General features: G+C 46.4%; 1 protein-coding gene across 1 annotated transcript; it reads left to right on the forward strand.

Moving 5' to 3' along the window:
- Positions 1–1,377: 1,377 nt before the first annotated feature.
- On the forward strand, positions 1,378–18,351 carry DCDC2B (doublecortin domain containing 2B). Its single transcript, XM_083370157.1, has 11 exons — positions 1,378–1,670; positions 3,531–3,588; positions 4,980–5,056; positions 5,869–6,000; positions 7,567–7,713; positions 11,098–11,137; positions 12,034–12,087; positions 13,499–13,676; positions 15,976–16,079; positions 17,589–17,651; positions 18,158–18,351. Exons 1-11 carry the CDS (start codon positions 1,393–1,395, stop codon positions 18,164–18,166), a joined length of 1,140 nt encoding a protein of 379 aa, XP_083226283.1. The 5' UTR covers positions 1,378–1,392; the 3' UTR covers positions 18,167–18,351.
- Positions 18,352–21,598: the final 3,247 nt, after the last annotated feature.

Consider the following 21,598-nt stretch of genomic DNA (forward strand, 5'->3'; position numbering starts at 1 on the left):
ACAAGCATTTCTCAACTTATCACATTTGGGGTCAGTCCCGTTGTTAAGCAAGACAGTTGTTAAATGAGTCAAGCCTGATCTTAAGACCTTTTTGCCATGGTGGTTAAATTACTCACTGCAGTTATTAAGTGAGTCAGGTGGTTGTTGAGGAAATCCAGCTTCGCCTGTTGACTGCTTGTTAGAAAGTGGCAGTTTTACTGCGGGGCATTCTGGGAGTTGAAGTCCAGATATCTTAAAAGATGCTGAGGTTGAGAAACGTTGCTCTAAATCAGGGGTAGGCAACCTCGGCTCTTTTATGACTCATGGACTTCAACTACCAGAATTCCTGAGCCAGCTTGGCTGGCTCAGGAATTCTGGTAGTTGAAGTCCATGAGTCATAAAAGAGCCGAGGTTGCCTACCCCTGCTCTAAATTAAGGCAGTAGCAATATGGTAGTGTGATTTTTAGCCAAAGACCCTCAGGTGGGGCTACATTAGTTCAACAAAAGACAGCCCTGCAAGCTTGAACACTAAAAGACAGAACACAAAAGAAGGCATTTAAAGAGAGAAGCTCTTCAAATAGAACTAGCATCAGAGCCAGGAATAATAACTTCTCTGGCAGGACTAGTCAGTCCCATAATCTTTAGTTTTCTAAGGGGATTTGGGAAATTGCAGGAAGTGCAATGAATATGTTGAACGGTGGGGGCCTGTCGCTTTGTTATACTGATAGTTCTTATTTCCTTCCGAATCCACTTGTCTGTTTCACACTATCTGGAAAACAGATTTGCATTTTATGTGAGCTGCTCACCACAACCTCAGAGTCATTTTGTGGCTCTTGCATTTCCACCCTGCTGGCAGCATCTGAAGGGGGGATATGAGGCCATTCATCACGCCTGGGTGGGATGTGAAAAGTCCACTGACAGCGGAAAATGCTCCACTCTGGGTTGAGGGGTTTATCACATTTAAGCCCCAGCACGTGCACTGGATGGAGCTGAGGCAGAACAGTAGAGAGGAGCAAGTGACTTGTCTTTGTAGTCCCATCTTCACTATGGCACGTCCTCTGATCTCGTGGTTAGAGGAGCTGGCATCTGCCTCCAGGAGTCTGAAAGAAATGCCAGTTGTGCGCCTGTCGATGGGTGTCCTGCTCTCATTCTAGAAAGAGGCTGTGCATACCTCCACAAAAGAGGTGCTCCTGCCACAGACACACCCGAGTCTTTCGCCAAACGGAGGACACTCCCTCTCTCTTTTTCCTTGTTGAACCGGTACCATGGAAACGGCATAGTTCTCCTCTTAGAAGGCTGCCTGGCACACTCAAGTGTGGTGCTTTTTGGCTGCAGAAGCCCGCAAGGTGCCCCTCCGCCCTCTGCCAGGGGTCTTTCTCAGACAAGTAGCCTGGGGTCTGCAGCCTAGGAGAGATGGTCTTGGTGACTGTGGCAGTGGCACCCCTTGCCAAGAATGTGGTGGTCTTTCGCAACGGGGACCCCTTTTTCCTGGGCCGGAAATTTGTGGTGAGCCAGCGCCGGTTCCTGACCTTCGACGCCTTTTTGAACGAGGTGACCAGCACCATCCAGGCCCCCATGGCCATTAGGAGCATCTACACGCCCCGAGAGGGTCATCGCATCACGGAGCTGAGCGAACTGCAGAACGGGTGCCGATACGTGGCTGCAGGTTTTGAGCGGTTCAAAAGGCTTGAGTAAGTAACTCAGTTCATCTCTTTTGCAGTCATCAGTCAGCCAAGAGGATGAGGGAAAAAACTGTGATAGACTTAAGCCGTTAAAAATATATAAGCCATATGAATTATCTTAACTAAAAAACTTAAACACACACACACACACAAACGCCAGAGGCGACTTCCTCAAGACCTGCTGGGGGTCAGAATGGAGACCCTTCTGTGCTAGCAATGCAGGGAGGGGGGATGAATGAATGAATGAATGAATCTATTATCAAAGAGGGGGAAGGCAGAGAATCTGACCGATTCCCTGGCATGAAGGTGGGAGGTGAAGATCCCTAGCAGGTTATGACTAAGAACGTGAGCCTGCGGGTGGGGCAGGGAGAGACCCTTCCAAGGCCCAACGTTCCAGGGGAAGCCGAGCCAGGCCAAGCGCCAGTCTGGCACTAGCGGGGAACTGAAGCACATTCTCAGCCATTTACCTGCCTTCCCCCTTGCAGTCAAGGACGGGTGAGATCCACCCGAGTCAAAGCAGAACAAGACAGCCTGAGCAAGCTGAGTGTTGAAGCTCTGGGCTCTTCTCTAGAGCTGGGTGTCTGCTCTGGCCTCCCAGAGGACCAGGGCCCTTGAATTATGACGACACCAAGCTCATGACGTCAGTCTTCAAGCAGCTCTTGCCCTTGTGGGAGTATTAGAGGGCCGCTCTCAGCACCCAGCATTCAAGCCAATGCGTAAATTGTGAAGATAGGTGGCAGCTTCTCCAGCACAACATCCCAACGGGCTTTGTTTAAAGGAAGAGAGTCACAGCCGTGTAGTGAGTAGTGCAGAGAAGGCCACCCTGTTGTGGAAAAGCTTTAGCAGAAAGTTTCTATTTGTGTGGGTTTTTCTGGCATTTGAGTTCCTGAGGACAACTCCTCCCACTAAATCTCATTTGGTTCTTCTGTCCCAAGGCAAAGCACTGCCTTGACTTTCTCCACTGACTTCACCAGGAGCCTCTGCTTTGTTTTCAAAAAATGAGTAAAGTTTGAACTTCTGCCCCTTGGACATCTTTCTGCAACCAGCCACCCAAACTAAGCGATGTCTGCCACCCAGCCATCTCTTAGCTGCAGTGTGGGATTAGTGGCAGACATTGCTGCTCAGGATTCTTGGGTTAGTTGCCTTCAGCTGGCCAATTGAACTTTCAGAAACACTCTTAAAATCACAAGAGTAGTTGTAGCGGGTGGTGGAATTCTGCTTCTTCCTTCCAAGATGCATCCTCATCACACATGCATCACACTTTCCAGAGAAGGAGGTTTCCAACCCTCAGGTTTTATCGGGAGGACTGTGAATTAAAGAAGAGTTGAAGGGACAGCGCAGTTGATCTTCTCGGGTTGACCGTTCCCAAGACCCAGCTCACTGTTTCCCAACCTCGGCAGCTTGAAGTATATGGACTCCCAGCACGGCTGGCTGGGAGATTCTGGGAGTTGACGTCCACACATCTTCAAGTTGCTAAGGTTGGAAAACTGACTTAGAGAAAGAGATTTTTCCCTGTTTCTTCCTTGAAAGGCATCTGGAGCATATTTAATGATTGTACACACTGGAAGCGATGGGAGTTGTAATCGAACCCATATCTATGGCAAAGGATATGCTGCCTGTTTGGCTGGAAAACACCTCTTAAGAGTTACTTTGCCACGTTCTTTGGCCATTTCCAGAGCTGTGAATGTGTTAGCCCATGCCAACAACCAGGGATTGTGGGATTTGAAGTCTGCAGCATTCATGGAAGGAATAGCTGGATGTAGAAGTAGGAGGGTCCGCTTTGGACTGAAACTTGAACTCAGAAGTCTCCAGCACAGTCCCTGACTCGGCTCAGTGGCTCATTTTCTTCCCAAATGGCTTTGTTGACAGCTATGCAAATGCTGGGATGAAGCAGCTGAACAAGCACCAGAAAAAAAATGGAGCCCAGGTGAGTAAGTGGTTGTGGGTGGATCAAAGCTGGTTTCAGAGCGGAACAGTCCGGTTCGGCTTTAGAAAGGTCCGAGGACAAGTGGATTTTACACAGGGCCAGCCAGGAGATGCTCACAAGTCAGTTTTGGCTTACAACCACAGTTGGGACCAGAATTTTTGTTGCTAAGCAAGGTGCTTCCCACCTTTTTCCCACAGTTGTTAAGCAAATCACTGCAGTTGCTAAGTGAATCACACGGTCATTAAACAAATCCGGCTTCCCCCACTGCGTTTGCCTGACGGAAGCTGGCTGGGAAGGTCATAAATGCCGCAACCATGTGACCCTGGGATGCTGCAAGCATTGTGAGCACCTGCCAGTTGCCAAGTGCCCGAATGTTGATCAGGTGACCATGGGGGTGCCGTGATGGTTGTGACGTTTTTCAGTGCTGTTGTAACTTTTGGCAGTCACTAAAGGAATGGTTGTAAGTCAAGGATGCAGGTAGTATAACCCCAATGAATATTTGCTTGCAGAATTGTTGTGTGATAATCGTCTCATCTCCCTTCAAAGTGCTAAAAGTTTTGTTACCCAAACTTAGAACAAAGAGGCAGCTCTTTCACATTCTGGGGTGGAAGGGGTCAACTCGCCAGGCTGACCTGCTGTGGCCCTCTCACCCCGGCCATCTTGCTGCAGCCAACTTGTCGCAGGTCAACTCGACATGGGACAATTCAGTGCGGGATAGCTCACGGCCAAGCAGAATTGCAGCTCACCCCAGCCTCAAGGACTTCTAACTTGAGAAGGTTCAAAGCTGAAGCAAGACGAGGCCCACCGCTGCAATTCACTTAGAGTCCCTCTCTTGAGTTATCCTGCCCTGAATTGTTCCATGATGAGTTGTCCTACACCAGGGGTAGGCAACCTTGGCTCTTTTATGACTCGTGAACTTCAACTCCCAGAATTCCTGAGCCAGCCATGCTGAGGAGAAAGGGAGAAGTTTCCATGCTGAGCCATGCTGGCTCAGGAATTCTGGAAGTCCACCAGTCATAAAAGAGCCAAGATTGCCTACCCCTGTCCTAGACCCTTCTGGGGGGTCTTCAAAGAAATACTTGCAAATGCAGAGGGCTCAACTACCAGGAGGAGCTTTTGGTCCAGAAGCCTTCTGTCTAGTTTCAAAGCTTTGCATTGTACACCAAATATAATAAAAGCAACCTAAAAGAGGGAATTCTGCCTAAGGAGATGAGCAAGCCAGGATCTTCTAAGGCCTTGAGCCTGTTGGAATTTGGAGCCGGCTGGGGAATTCTGGGAGTTGAAGTCCATGAACCTTAAAGGTGCTCAGATTAAGAAACATAGGGTAAAGCCTACAGACAGTGGTGTGTTGTTGCTGCTGCTGTTGATGATGACAATGTTTTGGCATTCAGAATTATCCAGGTATTCCTCAGAAGGTGATGGTTACGGCAGGATGGAAGCGGCAAACGAACCTTCCTTGTGTTATCCAGTGAGTGACTCTCCTGTCCTTGGAAATTCTGTCTCGGATTAGCGAAGGAAGAAACGGGAAAGCTCAGGGAAGGAGACGGGGTTTGGCGCAGAGGTTAAGGTAGCAGACTAGAAACTAGGAGACGGTGAGTTCTAGTCTTGCCTTAGCCATGAAGGCTGGGCTAGTCACTCTCTCTTTAGCCTGATCCATATGACAGGGTTGTTGTGGGGAAAATATGAGGAGGAAAGGGTATTAGGTATGTTAGCTGCCTTGAATTACTTAAATTATTTTAAAAATAATGATAAAAAACTAATAAACAAACAAACAACTAGCTAAAGGCAGAATTGGCACAGTTCTTTGTCTCTGAGGTTTATTCAGCTTACCTCCCCAGGACCTGCATCCTTAGTGCTCCCAACAGCCCTGGAAAGAGGCAATCCTGAGGGGGGCTGTCCTCGGCAAACTCGGAGGGTCTTCCCGGTCTTAATCCAGCCCTAAAACTTTTCCTGACAAGGAAAAAGATTAGCAAAGTGATTGGAAAATAAAGCTGGGGTTATGAACAAGGATCCAGACACTTGTCCCCTCCTCCAAGTAAAATTCTGCCAGAATCCTCAGCTAGTTGACAATGTGAAGTATAAATACAAATAAATAAAAACCCAGAGAAGACTGGAAATTGTCCCTGCTTGTGGTGGAGTCCAGAAATTCCCTTGTGCCCCATTCATATAATTTTAGTGAGTCCAGATCCTCGCATACTGTACCTGAACGAGAGGGAAATGGGAATAGCTGGGAGTCTCCCCTGAGGAAGCTCTCCGGGGTCTCTGCTTCTGCCACTCCAGTGTTTTCCGCAATGGAGACTTGCTGAGCCCCCCTTTCCGAATGGTGCTGTCCAGGGCCGCCTTGCAGGAATGGGGCATCATCCTTGACCGCTTGTCAGAAAAGGCAAACCTGCGCACTGGAGCGGTGAAAAAGTGAGTCCTGTCAGCATTTCTTACCGTCCTTGTCTATGTCTTGCGGTGGTGGTGGTGGCTCTGCCGTCCCTTTGCTACCCCAGAACTAGGCTCCCCCTGCCCCCCAAGGCTGGAGGGGGCTGCCTCCTGGGGGTCCCTCTGCACTGGGGTCCTGCACTGAGCCCTGGCTCCAGAGGAATGGAGGGACCCTGTCTTGGGGGGTGTCATCAACACCGGCTGGCTCAGGGAGGTTGCTTCATGAGGGTGTGCGACAGCGGAGAGCTTTCTGTGCCAAAAGGCAGCTCGGCTTCATTTACTTATTTTCATCCTGTTTTTATAAATAACTCAAAGCAGTGAACATATGCAACACACCTGCCTCCTCCTACTTTCCCTACCACAACCACCCTGTGAGGTGGGCTGGGCTGAGGAGAGAGGAACCGGCCCAAGGCCACTCAGCTGGCTTTCATTGCTGAGGAAGAACTTGAACCACTTTCTAGTCTGGTGCCTTAATCGCTAAACCACACCGGCTCTATTTATACTGCTTCAACCGTCATAACTTCAAATTAAATAATTCCAGGTTTTTGGCAAAAGGACGGAGAGTCTGAAAAAGGAATCTCAGTTTGAGGGAAGGGAAAATCCTGTAAACAGTGTTTCTTCTAAGGCAGATGCAGTTCTTATGAACAGAGTGTCTTTTGCCTGTATGCTCTTCAGGTATAGTACCATATACTTTACTGTGAGAGCCGTCACCTCAGCTGAGGGGGCTGGGGGAAACTGGACCTCTCCTGCTCCCTCCAAAGCCCAGTGCCAGAGCTGAAGCTCCCGGGATCAGCTGGGCTTTAGCAACACACCTTCTTTCCACAAAAGGCTGAGCCAAAGCGGCTTCGTGTTATGTCAGAAATGTGGCTGAACAGGAAATAGGCTCATTAGTGTCACTCATGAGCAGAAACAGCCATCAGGTTAACTTTGCTTAACTAGGTTTTGCATAAGGCTGGCTATGGGAGCCAAGTCCACCTGCAAAACACAGACCGGGGGGGGGGGGTCATTGGGTTTAGTTATGGGTTTTCCTAACCCAAACCTTTCTTAGTCGAGGGGCGACAGGATAGCAGGATTCCAATATTTGAGGGGCGGCCACAAAGAAGTGGGGAGGGGTCGACTTATTTTCCAAAGCGTCCGACGGCAGGGCAAGAAGCAAAGGACGGAAACGAATCAAGGAGAGAAGCCACCTGGAATTAAGGAGAAACGTCCTGACAGGGAGGACAATTAACCGGGGTAACAGCTTCCCTCCAGAAACGGTGGGTGCTCCGTCCCTGGAGGTCTTTAAGAAGAGGCTGGAGAGCCATGTCTGAAATGTTAGCAGGGGGTTGGACTTTCACTAGAAGACCTCCAAGATCCCTTCCAGCTCCCTTCTGATTGGGTTAGTTCCCTCTTCAGTCTTTAAACAGGGGAAACTTGTAGGACAGGGGTCCCCAACCTTGGCAACTTTAAAACTGTGGACTTCAACTCCCAGAATTCCCCAGCCAGCCTTGCTCCTTCCTCAGATTCTTCCCCCTTTTCTTGGACCTTTTTCTGCTTTGCTGTTCCTGCCAGGCTCTGCAAGCTGAACGGTGACCTCGTCTCCCTGGGCGAGGAGCTGGTGAATGGCGGATATTATGTGGCTGTGGGGCTGGAGGAGTACAAAGATTTGCCTTACTTTGAACTACTGGTGCCTCCCAGAATCCCTCTCCGTCCCTTTTGGTAGGCAACTGAGGTGCCTCTGCTTAGCTCAGCTTTTTCAGTTGGGTGTCAGGTGGCGAAAGATTGATTGAAATGGCAGCCAATCTGGCACATGTCCAGATGGCTGAATCAGCGTGACTGAAATGCAGCAGCAGGCTCCTTTGTGCCAAATACAATCAATAATAATAATAATAATAATAATAATAATAATAATAATAATAATAATAATAATAATAATAATAATAATAATAAAGCAGTATTGACCTCATCTGCCCAAACACTTTCTCTAAGTACCTCTGTTCTTCCAATCTTCCTTGTTTAGGAGATGTTGGGAGAGGTCATAACTTGTGTTCTCTGAGGGTGAAGTAGGGTCTACGGATAAAAGAGAATGCTTGCGGCTCAGGGTTGAACCGTGGCGTCCTTGCTGCTCTCTGAGCTTGGTTGTTTTCTTGCAGATCTTTCGTTACACAACTAGATACAGTGCTAGAAGGGAGGTGGGTTTGCTGTCTTTTTATACACTAGGAATTGCCAAACAAGCTAACAGTAAGCAACCAGGGTCCCAAAGGTGCTTTTCCAAAAGGCAACTGGACTTTCTCAGTTTTTTCCTTGAAAACATTTCGCTTCTCTTTTTTTTTTAAATTGAAAAGTTTTACAATACATTTTTTAAATAGAAAAAACTCCCTCCCTCCCCCTCCCTAACCCTCCCCTCCCCTCCCCCTCCCCGACTTCCCAGAGCTGAATACAGGGTATAAACTCGCAAACTTAAGATAAAATATGCTAACAACAAAAAAAAAACATTAAATTCTATCGCACTTTAACTCTCCATAGTCATAACTATATTACTAACAAATAACAAATAACTAATAATACGTCATACAAAACCACTACTTATTCAAATGCTAAATGAAACTTTTTAGTCCCATATTTATTCTGGATATATTCAATTCATCTTCTCCATTCCACAATATATCTCTGTTGCGATTGTTCTTTCAAATATGCTGAAATCTTTGCCATTTCTGCCAAATTAGAAACTTTCAAAGTCCACTCTTCTATAGTCAGCAGTTCCTCCTTCTTCCAATATTGCGCTACTAAAAGTCTTGCTGCCGTAATTAAGTTCAACATCAATTTAGTATCTATAACAGTAAAGTCTGTAATAATACCCAACAAAAACAACTGCGGAGAAAACCTTATCTTTTTCTTAAATATCTTTTGCATATTCCACCAGATTTTAATCCAAAAAGCTTTGACTTTTTTTACAAGTCCACCATATATGAAAAAATGTTGCATCCTCACAACCACACCTCCAACATTTGGGCTGGCAGTTCGGATACATACTTGCTAGTTTTTTAGGGTCTAAGTGCCATCTATAAAACATTTTATAAAAATTCTCTCTTAAATTTTGGGCCTGTGTAAATTTTACGTTTCTAACCCAAATCTTTTCCCAAGTATCCATTGTTATAACCTCCTGGAAATTCTGGGCCCACTTTATCATACAATCTTTGACAAGTTCCGTTTCTGAATCAATTTCTATCAATGCATTATATATCCTTCTTATATGTGCTTGACCTTGATCTCTAATTTGTTTTACCAAATTTCCATCAGTTATTGTAACTGCCCATACTGAAACCAGGTTTGCACAATCTTTTCTTCTTTTAAAATATTATATGGCTTTAATTCTCATACATTCCTTTCTAACCTTAAAATTTCTTTATACATGGTCTCATCATGTTTAAATCCAACATTTATATTTTCTATTGCATGTTTAGGTATTGCCCAAATTGGTATCTTATAATTTAACTTATGTCTATATTTTTTCCATACTCGCAACAAAGCATACCTTAATATATGTATCTTAAACACATTATCCACCTTCTTATCATACAATAAATATCCATGCCAACCAAATAACAAGTTATAACCCTCAAGATTTAATAATCTCCCTTGTGTTAAATTAAACCAATCACTTATTGATGATCAAGCAGCAGCCTCATAATATAATTTAAAATTGGGCATTTTAAGACCACCTCTTTCACGTGTATCTTGCATTATCTTAAATTTGACTTGTGGCTTTTTCCCTGCCCAAACAAATTTATTAATACCTTTCTGCCACTCCTCCAAATTTAAATCCTTTTTAAGTATAGGTATCATTTGAAACAAAAATAAAAATTTTGGCAAGACATTCATTTTTACCTCTGCAATTCTTCCCAATAAGGATAGTTGTAACTTTTTCCAACCATCTAACTCTTTTTGTGTTTTTGACCATAACAATTCATAATTATTCTTATATAACTTCACATTTGAAACTGAAAGGTAAACCCCCAAATATTTAGACTTTTTAACTATTTCAAATCCCGTTAACTCTTCTAAAACAACCTTTTGTTCTATAGTCATATTTTTAGACAATATTTTAGTTTTTTGTATATTTATCTTAAATCCAGAAACTTTTCCATATGACGTTATTATCTCCATCAGCTCTACAACTGAGTAAGTCGGTTGACTTACTGTAATAACCAGGTCATCCGCAAATGCTCTCAGTCTATAATCCTGATCTCTTATTTTAATTCCCTTAATTTTATTTGAGTCTCGTATTTTAATCAATAATATTTCCAGTGTTAAAACAAACAGCAAAGGTGACAATGGACACCCCTGTCTTGTACCCTTTTCAATATTACATGTTTCTGTCAAACTACTATTAACTATTATTCGAGCTGTTTGCTTCTGATATATTGCTCTAATAGGTTGTAAAAATTTTTCCCCAAATTCCATTTTCTCCAATGCTTTAACTAAAAATTGCCAATCCAATTGATCAAAGGCTTTTTCAGCATCCAAAAAGATCAGCGCTGCAGAGACCTGGTTATTTCTATCCAAAAACTCCAATAAATCTACAATATGTCTCACATTATTCTTCATTTGTCTACCACTTATGAATCCAGTTTGATCACTATGAATCACTTGCTGCATTACCTTCATTAACCTATTTGCTAAAATTTTTGCAAATATCTTATAATCAGTATTTAAAAGCGATATTGGTCTATAATTTTTGGCTTGGGTAGCATCTTGGTCTTCCTTCGGAATCAACGAAATAAAAGCATTTCGCTTCTCATCTAAGAAGCTTCTCCAGTTTCAGTTCTTCAGCTTCTTGGACGAGAAGCGAAACATTTTCAAGGAAAAAACCAAGAAAATCCAGCTACTTTTTGGAAAAGCAACTTTGGGACAACCATGACCTAGGTCAGGGGTTGGCAACCTCGGCTCTTTTATGACTCGTGGACTTCAACTCCCAGAATTCTCTCCCTCCCGTTCCTCATGGTTATCCCTTCTGCCCGTTACACTGCACGGTATCTCAGTGAGGTAGGAAAAGCATCTCTGTGTGCTCTGGATATGAACGTGCTGCTTTTCTACTCATAGGAACTTCCCTACTAACAGAAGAAGGAACTACAATCAGGGGGTAAGTGGCCATGATGGCTGATTTCCTCAGGCAGCACCTGTGTGAAAAGGAGCAAAGATGCTTTGCATCTGGAGAAGAAGTGGGTTGTGTAAATGTTTCTATTAGATTTTTTTAGCAACTGGAGTGGGGATCCTCCCCTCCCCAAAAAACCCAAATGTGATTCATGGGTAACCTCCCAGCACGACAGAAATGACCAAAACCTGCTGCATCCACCCAGCAGATGGGGGGGGGGAGGGGAAATAAAAACCAAATAGTGCCCCCCCCCCCCGTCAATCCTTAACAGAAATGCTCATGACAACAAAAACCTTGGACAAAGGGAAGAGGGCGGCCGGCCGGGCGAGCAGGCGGGTGTCTTGCTCAGGTGTGGCTTGGGGAGGGGAAAAGGGGGCAGCTTCACCCCCCCAAATGCTGCCCTCTCACGAAAGCAGGATGAAAACTCCGAAAAATGACAAGGGAGAAAGGTTAAAAGAGAAGAGTGTCTCACAATGGTTTGCTTCCCTGCTTCTTTTTAGCAGTTTAAAAATGTAAAGACCACAAAAGAAAAAACCTGGCTTTCTTTCATTGTAATTCAGAAGGGAGGATTTGGGGGGGGGGTTGTTTGTTTCAAAGGAAGGGAAAGAGAGGATTTGGATGGGGGGGAGCACACAGGTGAACGGTGATGGTGCGCGGCTTCTGGCGCTGGGGGAGCACGGTCTTTTTAAAAGAGCAAAAGGAGGCAAAAAATAAAAATCCCCCACCGCACCCCCCAAGAGCTGGATGCGGATGTGATCTTTTTTTTTTCTTGTTCTTGTTTAGAGACACTCTTCTGTTTCAACCTTTTTTCCTGCTCGTTTTCGGAGTTTTCATCCTGCTTTCGTGAGAGTTTAGTTATTTCTATTCACTTCTGTTCTCTCCAGGTGGCCTCTGAAGACAGAGCCAGCGACTCGGCACTCCTGGAGCCAGCGCAACAGGTAAAGCGAAGCAGCAGAGTTGGAGAGTTTAGTCTGCCAAACTGGACTTGAATAAAAAAGTTCAGGATTTAATGTTTCACGTTGGCTAAGAGTAGGATTCCATATTCTGAAATAACTCTACATTACATTACATTTTGGGGGAAAATATTGTTTTTTTTCTCCACAAAAGGCTCTGTATACTAAATTCATGAATATTGTGGGACCACTTGTGTGTACTGGAAAGCCCAAGCAAAATTGAGTAAGTTGCCTTGCTTGCATCTTAAGACCTTCAGCTGATTGGTAGGAAATAAAGTGGAAATACTATTTCCTGAGACTTCAAAAATGGGCTCTTATCAATATAACCTAAAATCCTTACACCTACCCCAGTGTGCTGATTTGTGTTCAACTTGTAATCAGCAGGGGCATCTGCAGGAGTTTGTGGGTGTCCAGAAAATCAAGATAGCAGCTACAATTGCCTAATCAAAGTTCTACCCTTTTTAAAAATACAGGGCTCATTAAAACGGAGGGGGCAGAACTTTGATTTTGTAGCCACAGCTGCCCTTTTGACTTTTCCAAATGTCTTGCTTTTTTCTTCTAATATTTTTTATTAAAAGAAGGTTTTACATTGTTAAGTGGGTCATCACATGACCAGCCTGATTTTATATTTTTGTGGCAGCTGTTCATAGAATTGTAATGTTTTTTTAAGTGAATTTGTGGTTGGTAAGTGGATCCATTGTCCACAATGGGCATTTTTTGATGGAAATTGAAAGTCAACATCAGTTTGTTGCAAAAAAAAAAGTCAATAGTGGTTATGTGACCATAGGATGCTGCAAACAGTTATAAAGGCAGGTCAGTTGCTCAGCAACCGAAATACAATCATGTGACTGGGGAAATGGGGAGGGGCAGCAATCTGGGTCCTAAGTACCTGTTTTGGGGCCCATCCTAACTTCAAGTGGTTGCTAAGTGGTTGGTCATAAGTTGAGGATTACCTGTAGTAATAATTTAGACTTTTGCGAACTACGGAGCCTTGTGAAAATCATACACGCTTCTTTGGGCCTTGTGGATTCCATACATCTGGCTTTGGGGAAGTGGGCCTTAAAATCCCTAGGGCAGATGATCCTTCCCTAGAGCAAGTGTGGGGAGGGGGCTTCCCATCAAATGAAGCTTGGATTCCTTGTCACCCTTCCTGACCCGGCTGGAGTTGAAATCTCACAGCAGAGACTCCCCACTTTCCCAGTTGCTACAGATCCCAAAGCAGGGGAGCTGTGGCATATTTTCTGCAGGGAATTGATTTTTTTCCCTGCATGAAGAGAGATGGAGGGGGGAACTTCCAGAGGATGGAAATAGGAAATGCTGGGGATGTTTGGTGATGATTTGAACTGGCCAGGACTTACATCTCAAAGTTCCTGATGAGCATTCCTTGCACTTCCAGACGAAACTTTGGCGGGTGCATTCCACAGGGATTGTGCCTGCGGGAGACCCTCCCCGTCCCTCTGAGCCCAAGCCAGCCAAGAAATATCCCCACCAAGGCAAAGCAACGTCCGTCTTCCATGCCAAGCCAAGCCAGGTTGGACAAGAGAGCCAGGTCCCTGGCAACTATTATACCCGAGGTAAAAATAAATGGAAAAGAAAAAGCAGCTATGTCTCACCTAGAGAGAGTGGGCACGATAACGGCTAAGGGTGCTGTGGTGATAGTGAGCGACTTTGGCCATGCTGCCCCTGGAGGGCATCGGACTGGGCAACTCCATCGACCAATGGGAGTGTCCAAGGAAATTGGGAGGGATGGGCTGGGGCAACAGTCCAGGGTCTCTGGGGAGTTTCAAGGCCCATCATGCTGGGCCAACCAGTCAGGCATTTTTTTCCATTGGGAGCTGTGAAATGAATGTTAAGCAGGCAGATTGCACGTGGGGGATAATCTTTAATTATTATTAAAACATCTGACAGGCTGAGTTTGCACACAGTGACACACTGCAATGTGGTTGACTCCTGTGTGGCTTGTGTAGAGCAGATGGTATTCTTGGAGAAAACAAACAACAGAAGGTTTGTATGGGAAGTCCAGGGCTTCCCAAATTCAGAAGACTAGAAAATTCTTCTGTTTTGCTGTCAAAAACCTTGTCAGTTGTCCACAGAGTTACTGTGTTTCTTAACCTTGTTTATTTTAAGATGTGTAGACTTCAACTCCCAGAATTCCTCAGCCAGCCATGTCCTGGCCACGGCACCAGGAGCTTGCTTGATAGGAGGAAGAGTTTTAATCACAGCCTGCTTTGTGCTGGGCAGACGAAAGCCTTGGAGGCTTCAGTAAAATGTCAGTCAGAAGGATCTGAAGCCCCTTTGCCAATGACCCCATTTGGTTAACAGGCAGCAGCTTTTGTGAGCTGCATTCACTTCACGGACTGACTCAACTGCTGTACCCTATAAATAGAAATTTATACAGAATAATAGGGTTGGAAGGATCTTGGAGGTCTTCTAGTCCAGCCCCTGCTCAAGCAGGAGACCCTCTACCGTTCTGGAGAAATGGCTGTCCAGTCACATCTTAAAAACCTCCAGTGATGAAGCACTCACAACTTCTACAGTGAAGCCATTCCACTGATTAATTCTCCTCATTGTCAGAAAATTTCTCCTTAGTTCCAGGTTGCTTCTCTCCTTGATTAGCTTCCATCCTTTGCTTCTTGTCCTGCCTTCTGTGGTGCTTTAGAAAATAGGTTGACCCCTTTCTGGCAGTCCTGAAATATTGGAACAGTGCTATCATGTCACCCCAGTCTTTCTTTTCTCTAGGATGGCCATGCCCAAATCCTGTTCCTCATAGGTTTTAGTCTCCAGGCTCTTAATCATCTTAGTTGCTCTTCTCTGCACTCTTTCCAGAATCGCGACATCTTTTTTATAATGTAGTGACCAAAACTGGATGCAGTATTCCAAGTGTGGTCTTACTAAGATTTAATAAAGCAGTACTAATCTTGATACCGTCCCTCTGTTTATGCAACCAATGGTTGCAATAGCTTTTTTGGCTGCTGCCAAACCCTGCTGGCTCGTATTTAAGTGATTGTCCGCTAGAACTCCAAGACCCCTCTCATAGTTAACTGTTTTTGATCCAGGTTTCATCTCATCTGTACTTATATATTTGATTTTTTCTCCCTTTGGGAGATTTTGGGGAAAGGGAGGAAAAAGGGAAAAGAAGCTGGATGGTGGTGCAGAGGTAGGTTGCATGCGAGACGCATTGCAAGCACCTTCTGGGTTAACACCTACAATGTGTTGTTTGTTGAGAGCCTTTGAGGCACTCCAGAATCTCTTGGTGTACGTGAGCTCAGCTCAGTTACGGTGCTCAAGTCACTACTTCATTGTTTTGCGCAGAAGAATTAACAGACACAAGTTTGATTTGGGGCTCAAAAGAAAATAATTCGGAGCGTTTCACTCTCCCAGGAGCCTCTGATGGCAGATCTCAGACTTGAACCCCATGACTGAGTGAGAGATTGATACTTTCTGGGCCAATCCCAACGGAGAGGAAACCAACCGGCCAGGCACTACGTCCTGCTGGTCAGAAAGCAGCATGCTGGGAAAAGGAGAATATTTGCACCTCCGGGTTGGACTGAGGGGTCCGTGGTGCTCTCTGAGCTTGGCGGGGTTTTTTGTAGACATTTCAGGACCCGACCAGGTACTGTAATATCATCAGTGCATTTGGAGCTTGGATGTCAATGCAACACCGATTGTGTTCCCTAGTCTGGGTCATGAAAACCGCCAACCACCGAGGACCTCACACGATATATATGCCCTGCATCAAAAGAGGGACGAAAGCTAATTGTTAGGCACCGTCTGGGTCTGGAGCGTTCAAAGTGCAAGGAGGGAAACCGCTACGGGTAGGGCACGTTATTCACTAGGGATCTCATGTTGCCCTGTGTTTTATTTTTTCTTCAGAAGATGAAAGCGTTTATAAAAGGAGAGGGGCAAGGCAGGAGATGGCGGATGCGCAGGAAATAGGAGAAGACGAAGACACGCAGGTTGAATTGCCGGTGGACCAGGTAAGGGGGGGTGTCTCTTGGGGCATGCATAAGCAGCCTCTTCCCCCAAAATCAGGGGTGTCCGACCTTGGCGACTCTAAGACCAGGGGAGCTCATTTCCCAGAATTCCCCAGCCAGCGTGGACACCCCTGCCCTAAAGAGCTGCAGTGGGTCTTCAGAGCTGCCCACAGGGCCTGGACGTTCCCTCTCCACCTTTGGGGCCTGAGCCAGCTTTGGCTTGGCGTTCTGCTGCAAGGGGACCGGATCCGATGGATTCGACATCAAACGACAGCATCATCCATTCAGCCCCCAGGACTGTCAGGTTGCTATGCAGATAGTCCTCAATTTACAGCTATTCATTTAGCGACCATTTGAAGTTACAGTGCTACTGAAAAAGGGACTTTTGACCAGTCCTCACACTGATGATCATGTTAAGCATCCCCATCCATAGTCATGTGATCAGAATTCAGGCGCTTTCAATGGTTGCCGCATCCTCGGTCACGTGACTGATCTTTGCGACCTTCCCAGCCAGCTTCCCACAAGCAAAGTCAACGGGGGAAGCCAGATTCACTTAATGACCATGTGGTTCATTTAACAAATGAAGTGATTCGCTTAACAACTGTGGCAAAAATATCATAAGATTGGGTGTGACTCACCCAGCGACCACCATTCTTAGTGACAGAAATTCTGGTCACAGTACAGGACTTCCTGTACTGCCGTTGGGGGAGTTGGGAGGACATTGGAAACAGGATCTCCAACCCCCGGGCCTTGGCCCCTTCGGAACCGGGCCGCAGAAGTGCTTTTTGAAAAGGCAACTGGGCGTTCTTGGTTTTTGCTTAAAGGCATTTTTCTTCTTGGATGAGAAACAAAACATCTTCAAGGAAAAACAAAGTCCTAGTTCCATTTGAAATAGCACTTTGGGACATATTATTATAAGTTTTTGTATTTTTATTTTCCCCCCTAAAAGATTTCAGTTTATTTTTCAATCAAATTGTACTGCTTATAGGTTATGGTAAAGGTGGAGGAAATTCTGAAGTGAGTTATCTTGATATGATTTTTTGCATCTCAAAAATCTGGCGTTTTAAAAGGGGTGTGTAGAATTTTTAAATCCACTGCAGACTAACCATAGGAGCTGGATTATCATAGCTAAACCACAACTACAAAGTAAGATTAACAGTCTCAAAAGCACTAACTGATTTGCTTCAGTATACAAATACATCAGCCAGAATGGCCTGTGGGTCAGTATTAATGGGGTGGACGGCTTAGTAACTTTGGAAAAGAGTGTTTGCTTTTATCCAATATGTTTCCAGGGCTTTTCTTCCCGAGAAACTGTTTTCTCCAGACCTTTGTCATCTTTGTAGTTAGCTGAGGTGAGATGTTTCCTTTCTCTACTCTGAAGTCACACTAAGTTAGAACTTCCTGCCTGGTAAGAGTGGAGTATTCCCATCTACACCTTTTTTTTTGTTCTGCCGGCTGACCACATCGCCTTGGACATGGCCTGAGTGCTTGTGCTTTTCCCTTCCCCCCCAGAAAACTGCAGAGATTGTGGAAGAGGAAGTTATATCAAAGACCAAAGGAGGGCCATCCAAGAAGGTAATTAACTTGCATTGATAAACACTTTAATCAAACCGCTGGAGAGAAGAAAGAATAGTGAAGTTTATACAACCGATTTATTTTAGTTTACTGCAGTGAATGAATGTGTCCATTTATGTAAAAAATGAGCCAACTTAAAGGAAGTGCAGTCTGTGGGGTCTTTGGTGCTCTCTGAGTTCAGTTTTCTTGCAGACATTTCATTGCCTGGCAAGGTAACATCTTCACGGTGTAAAAGGGAGCAGGTTTGCTCCTTGCTCCAGTCCAGGGACTTTAACCCCGGGCTACCCGCAGTCTCTTCTCCTGAAGTGCAATCTATTCAGCACAGAACAAACCAGGCATCCCAGCACAAGCTCTTCCCCGAGATTAAGCAGCGGTCTGCTTTCACATCCCCTCACTGCTCCTTCCCAGAGTGCTCTAAGTAGACCTGTTCACCTGCCTTTGAAGTCAACAAACCTTCCGTCTTTTTTCATTCCTTGTACAATGACAAGACTTTCTCCTCTTTGTAGCACTTATAAGTGAGACGGAAGCTTCATTTGCAGCCAACAAGAAACTCTCCTGGATCCGAGAAAAGACTCAAATGAAACAGGCCCAGCGAGGTTTGCCGGAGGGAAAGTCTTGAAACAAATGTACGGTAGTTTTGTGCAATTTTTGTCTACAGAATTTGTTCCTACAATAAATGTAGAATCTCTCTGATTTGAAATCCTTGTCTGAGACAAGATTCTGGGAAGGGGGGGGGGAGAGAAACAGGCATGGTGACTGTGGGCTGGCAACTGTTCCAAGTTTAATTCGGCGGCCACCAATATGGCATCAGGTAAAGAAGGTGCTAACAGATTTTAGTTCTCAGAGTGGTGGGCTTGTCGTGCAAGCAAATTGGCACTATTGGAGCAGCAGGAAACCACAAAGGGGTCTAGGGCTTTTTGCCTCCACCACGTACTCGCACCCCCTTCGGCCCCACCCTCCAGCCACAGTCAATGGCAGCGAGCGTCCAGACTCAGCTGGACCTCTGCTGGCGTTTCTCCAAGGGACCCCCCAGCCCTCCACCTCCGCCCCCCCGTCGTGGGTGTTTTGCAGAGGGATCCTTGTACACCACCGATTTGCCCCAGGGACAAGCCGCTGCGCCTCCCAGCAGCCAATCAGGGGTCCGAAGGGTGGCCCTCTGCCGAGCCCTGGAGGTGCTGGCCGGTGGCAGTGACTGGCGGGACACTCAGCCCAGGAAGTGCTTGGGGGCAGGCTGGGTGGGTAGGCAGTAGCATTCTCTGTCTGTCTGTCTGTCTCTCTCTCTCTCTCACACACACACACACTCACACACATATAAACACTAATGCAGCCCCCCCCCAGCACCTTCACAAAGGGCCTGATCCTGGGCTGAGCTTCCGACCACAGTCCCTGGGGGGGGGCTTTAGATGAGGCCTCCCCTTAGCATTCGTCTTCCTCCTGGTTGCTGCCTGGAGCCAACATCGTATGCATAATCCTTATTTATTTATTTATTTATTTATTTATTTATTTATTTATTTATTTATTTATTTAGACTTATATGCTGCCCTATCTCCTGAAGGAGTCAGGGCGGCTAACAACAATAACATACAATAAATACAGAAGTTAAGATAAAATTAAAATTTAAGGCCCCTGTACAATAAATTAAAATTAAAATTAAAATAAATTTAAAATTAGAGTTAAAAAATTAAAAACATAAATTAAAATGCCTGTCAGTCCAGGTCAGCCAGGTGGAAAAGGAGTGTTTTGAGGCCGCGGTGAAAGGATTGGAGGTTTTGGGCCATCCGAAGCTCAGGGGGGAGCTGATTCCACAGGGCTGGCGCTCCCACAGAGAAGGCCCTTCCCCTGGGGGTCGCCAGCCGACATTGTCTAGCCGACGGCACCCTGAGGAGGCCTTCTCTGTGTGAGCGTACTGGGCGATGGGAATTCGTTCCCGGCAGCAGATGGTCCTGCAAGTATCCCGGGCCTAAGCCATGTAGGGCTTTAAAGGTAAGTACCAGCACCTTAAATCTCACCCGGAGGGCAACTCATGCAGCTCACGCAGGAGGGATGTAATATGGGAGTATCGGGGTGCTCCCATCACTACCCGTGCAGCCGCACTCTGCACCAGCTGAAGTCTCCGGATGGTCTTCAAGGGCAGCCCCATGTAGAGAGCATTGCAGTAGTCTATACGGGAGGTAATGAGTGCGTGGGTGACTGTACGTAGGGCATCTCGGTCCAGAAAGAGGCGCAACTGGCGTACCAGGCGAATCTAGGCAAATGCCCCCCTAGTCACGACTCCAATATGATCTTCAAAACTGAGTCGTGAATCCAGGAGGACGCCTAGATTGTGTGCTCTATCAACGGGAGGTAACATCTCTCCTCCTATAACCAAAGATGGAACCTCTTGGACTAAACGAAATGCTGGTATGTAAAGCCACTCAGTCTTGGCCGGGTTGAGCTGGAGCCTGTTCTTTCCCATCCAAATCTGTACCACTTCCAGGCAATGGGACATCACATCGAGGGCATCACTGGGTTGGTTCGGGGTGGAGATGAAAAGCTGGGTATCATCAGCATATTGATGATACCTCACCCCGAAGCCACGGATGATCTCTCACAGTGGCTTCATTTAGATGTTGAACAGGAGAGGCGAGAATACCGAACCCTGAGGCACCCCACAACTAAGGGGCCTAGGGCTTGACCTCTGCCCCCCTGCCAACACCGTCTGCGAACGGCCCGAGAGGTAGGAGGAGAACCACTGCAGAACGGTGCCTCCCACTCCCAACTCCTCAAGACGACGCAGCAAGATACCATGGTCGATGGTATCAAAAGCTGCTGAGAGATCTAATAGGACCAGGACAGAGGAATAACCCCTATCTCGGGCCCGCCAGAGATCATTCACCAGCACGATCAATGCCGTCTCCATGCTGTACCCGGGCCTGAAACCCGATTGGTACGGATCCAGATACTCAGTTTCCTCCAGAACCAAAGGGAGCTGCCGTGCCACCACGCTCTCAACGACCTTCGCAAGAAAGCGAAGGTTGGAGACAGGACGAAAGTTATTTAAAATAGCTGGGTCCAATGCAAGTTTCTTAAGGAGGGGCCTTACCACCGCCTCTTTCAAGGTGGCAGGGAAGTACCCTTCACTCAGTGAGGCATTGATAACTGCTAGGATCCAGCCTCATGTAACCTCCCGAGATGCATAGACCAGCCAGGAGGGACACGGGTCCAACAAACACGTGGCGGCACTTAATTTCCCCATGATCCTGTCCACTTCATCCGGAGTCACAGGATCAAACTCTTCCCAAATGTTCTCGGCCAAACTCATTGTTTTCCTCTCGTCAGATACTGCCCAGTCAGAGTCCAGACCAGCCCGAATCTGAGCAATTTTGTCCACCAGATATTTACTAAAATTCCTTGGCCCGTCCTCGTAAGGGGTCCTCTCCCGTCCCTTGATTTAAAAGGGAGAGGGCCACCGTAAACAGGGCGGCCAGGCGGTTATCTGCGGACGCAATGAGGGTGGTGAAGTAAGCATGCTTTGCCACCTCCATTGCCACAAGATAAGATCTAGAAAAGGATCTTAACTGTGTTCGGTCAGACTCGGACCGACTGGTTCTCCAAATGCTCTCTAGGCCCCTTCTCCGGCGTTTCATCTCCCACAGGTCCTTGGAGAACTAAGGAGTGAGCCGGGACCTGCGCCGGGTCAGAGGCTGCAAAGGCACAACGCGGTTGAGAGCCTCCGAAGCAGCCTGTTGCCAGGCATTAACTAAGGACTCAACTGGGCTGTGGGAGAGGGAGGTAGGAATCAATCCAAGCGCCGTCTGGAACCTATCTGGGTCCATCAGGCGCCTGGGGCGGAACCATCTAGTCGGTTCCGCCTCCTGACAGCGGGGGGTGACGTGACGGAGGCCCAACCGCAGGGGATAATTGTCTGTCCATGAAAGGGGTTGAGATGTTGGAGTACCCCCCCCAGA

This window comes from Vipera ursinii, assembly GCF_947247035.1.
Source record: "Vipera ursinii genome assembly, chromosome: 9".
Taxonomy (NCBI): domain Eukaryota; kingdom Metazoa; phylum Chordata; class Lepidosauria; order Squamata; family Viperidae; genus Vipera; species Vipera ursinii.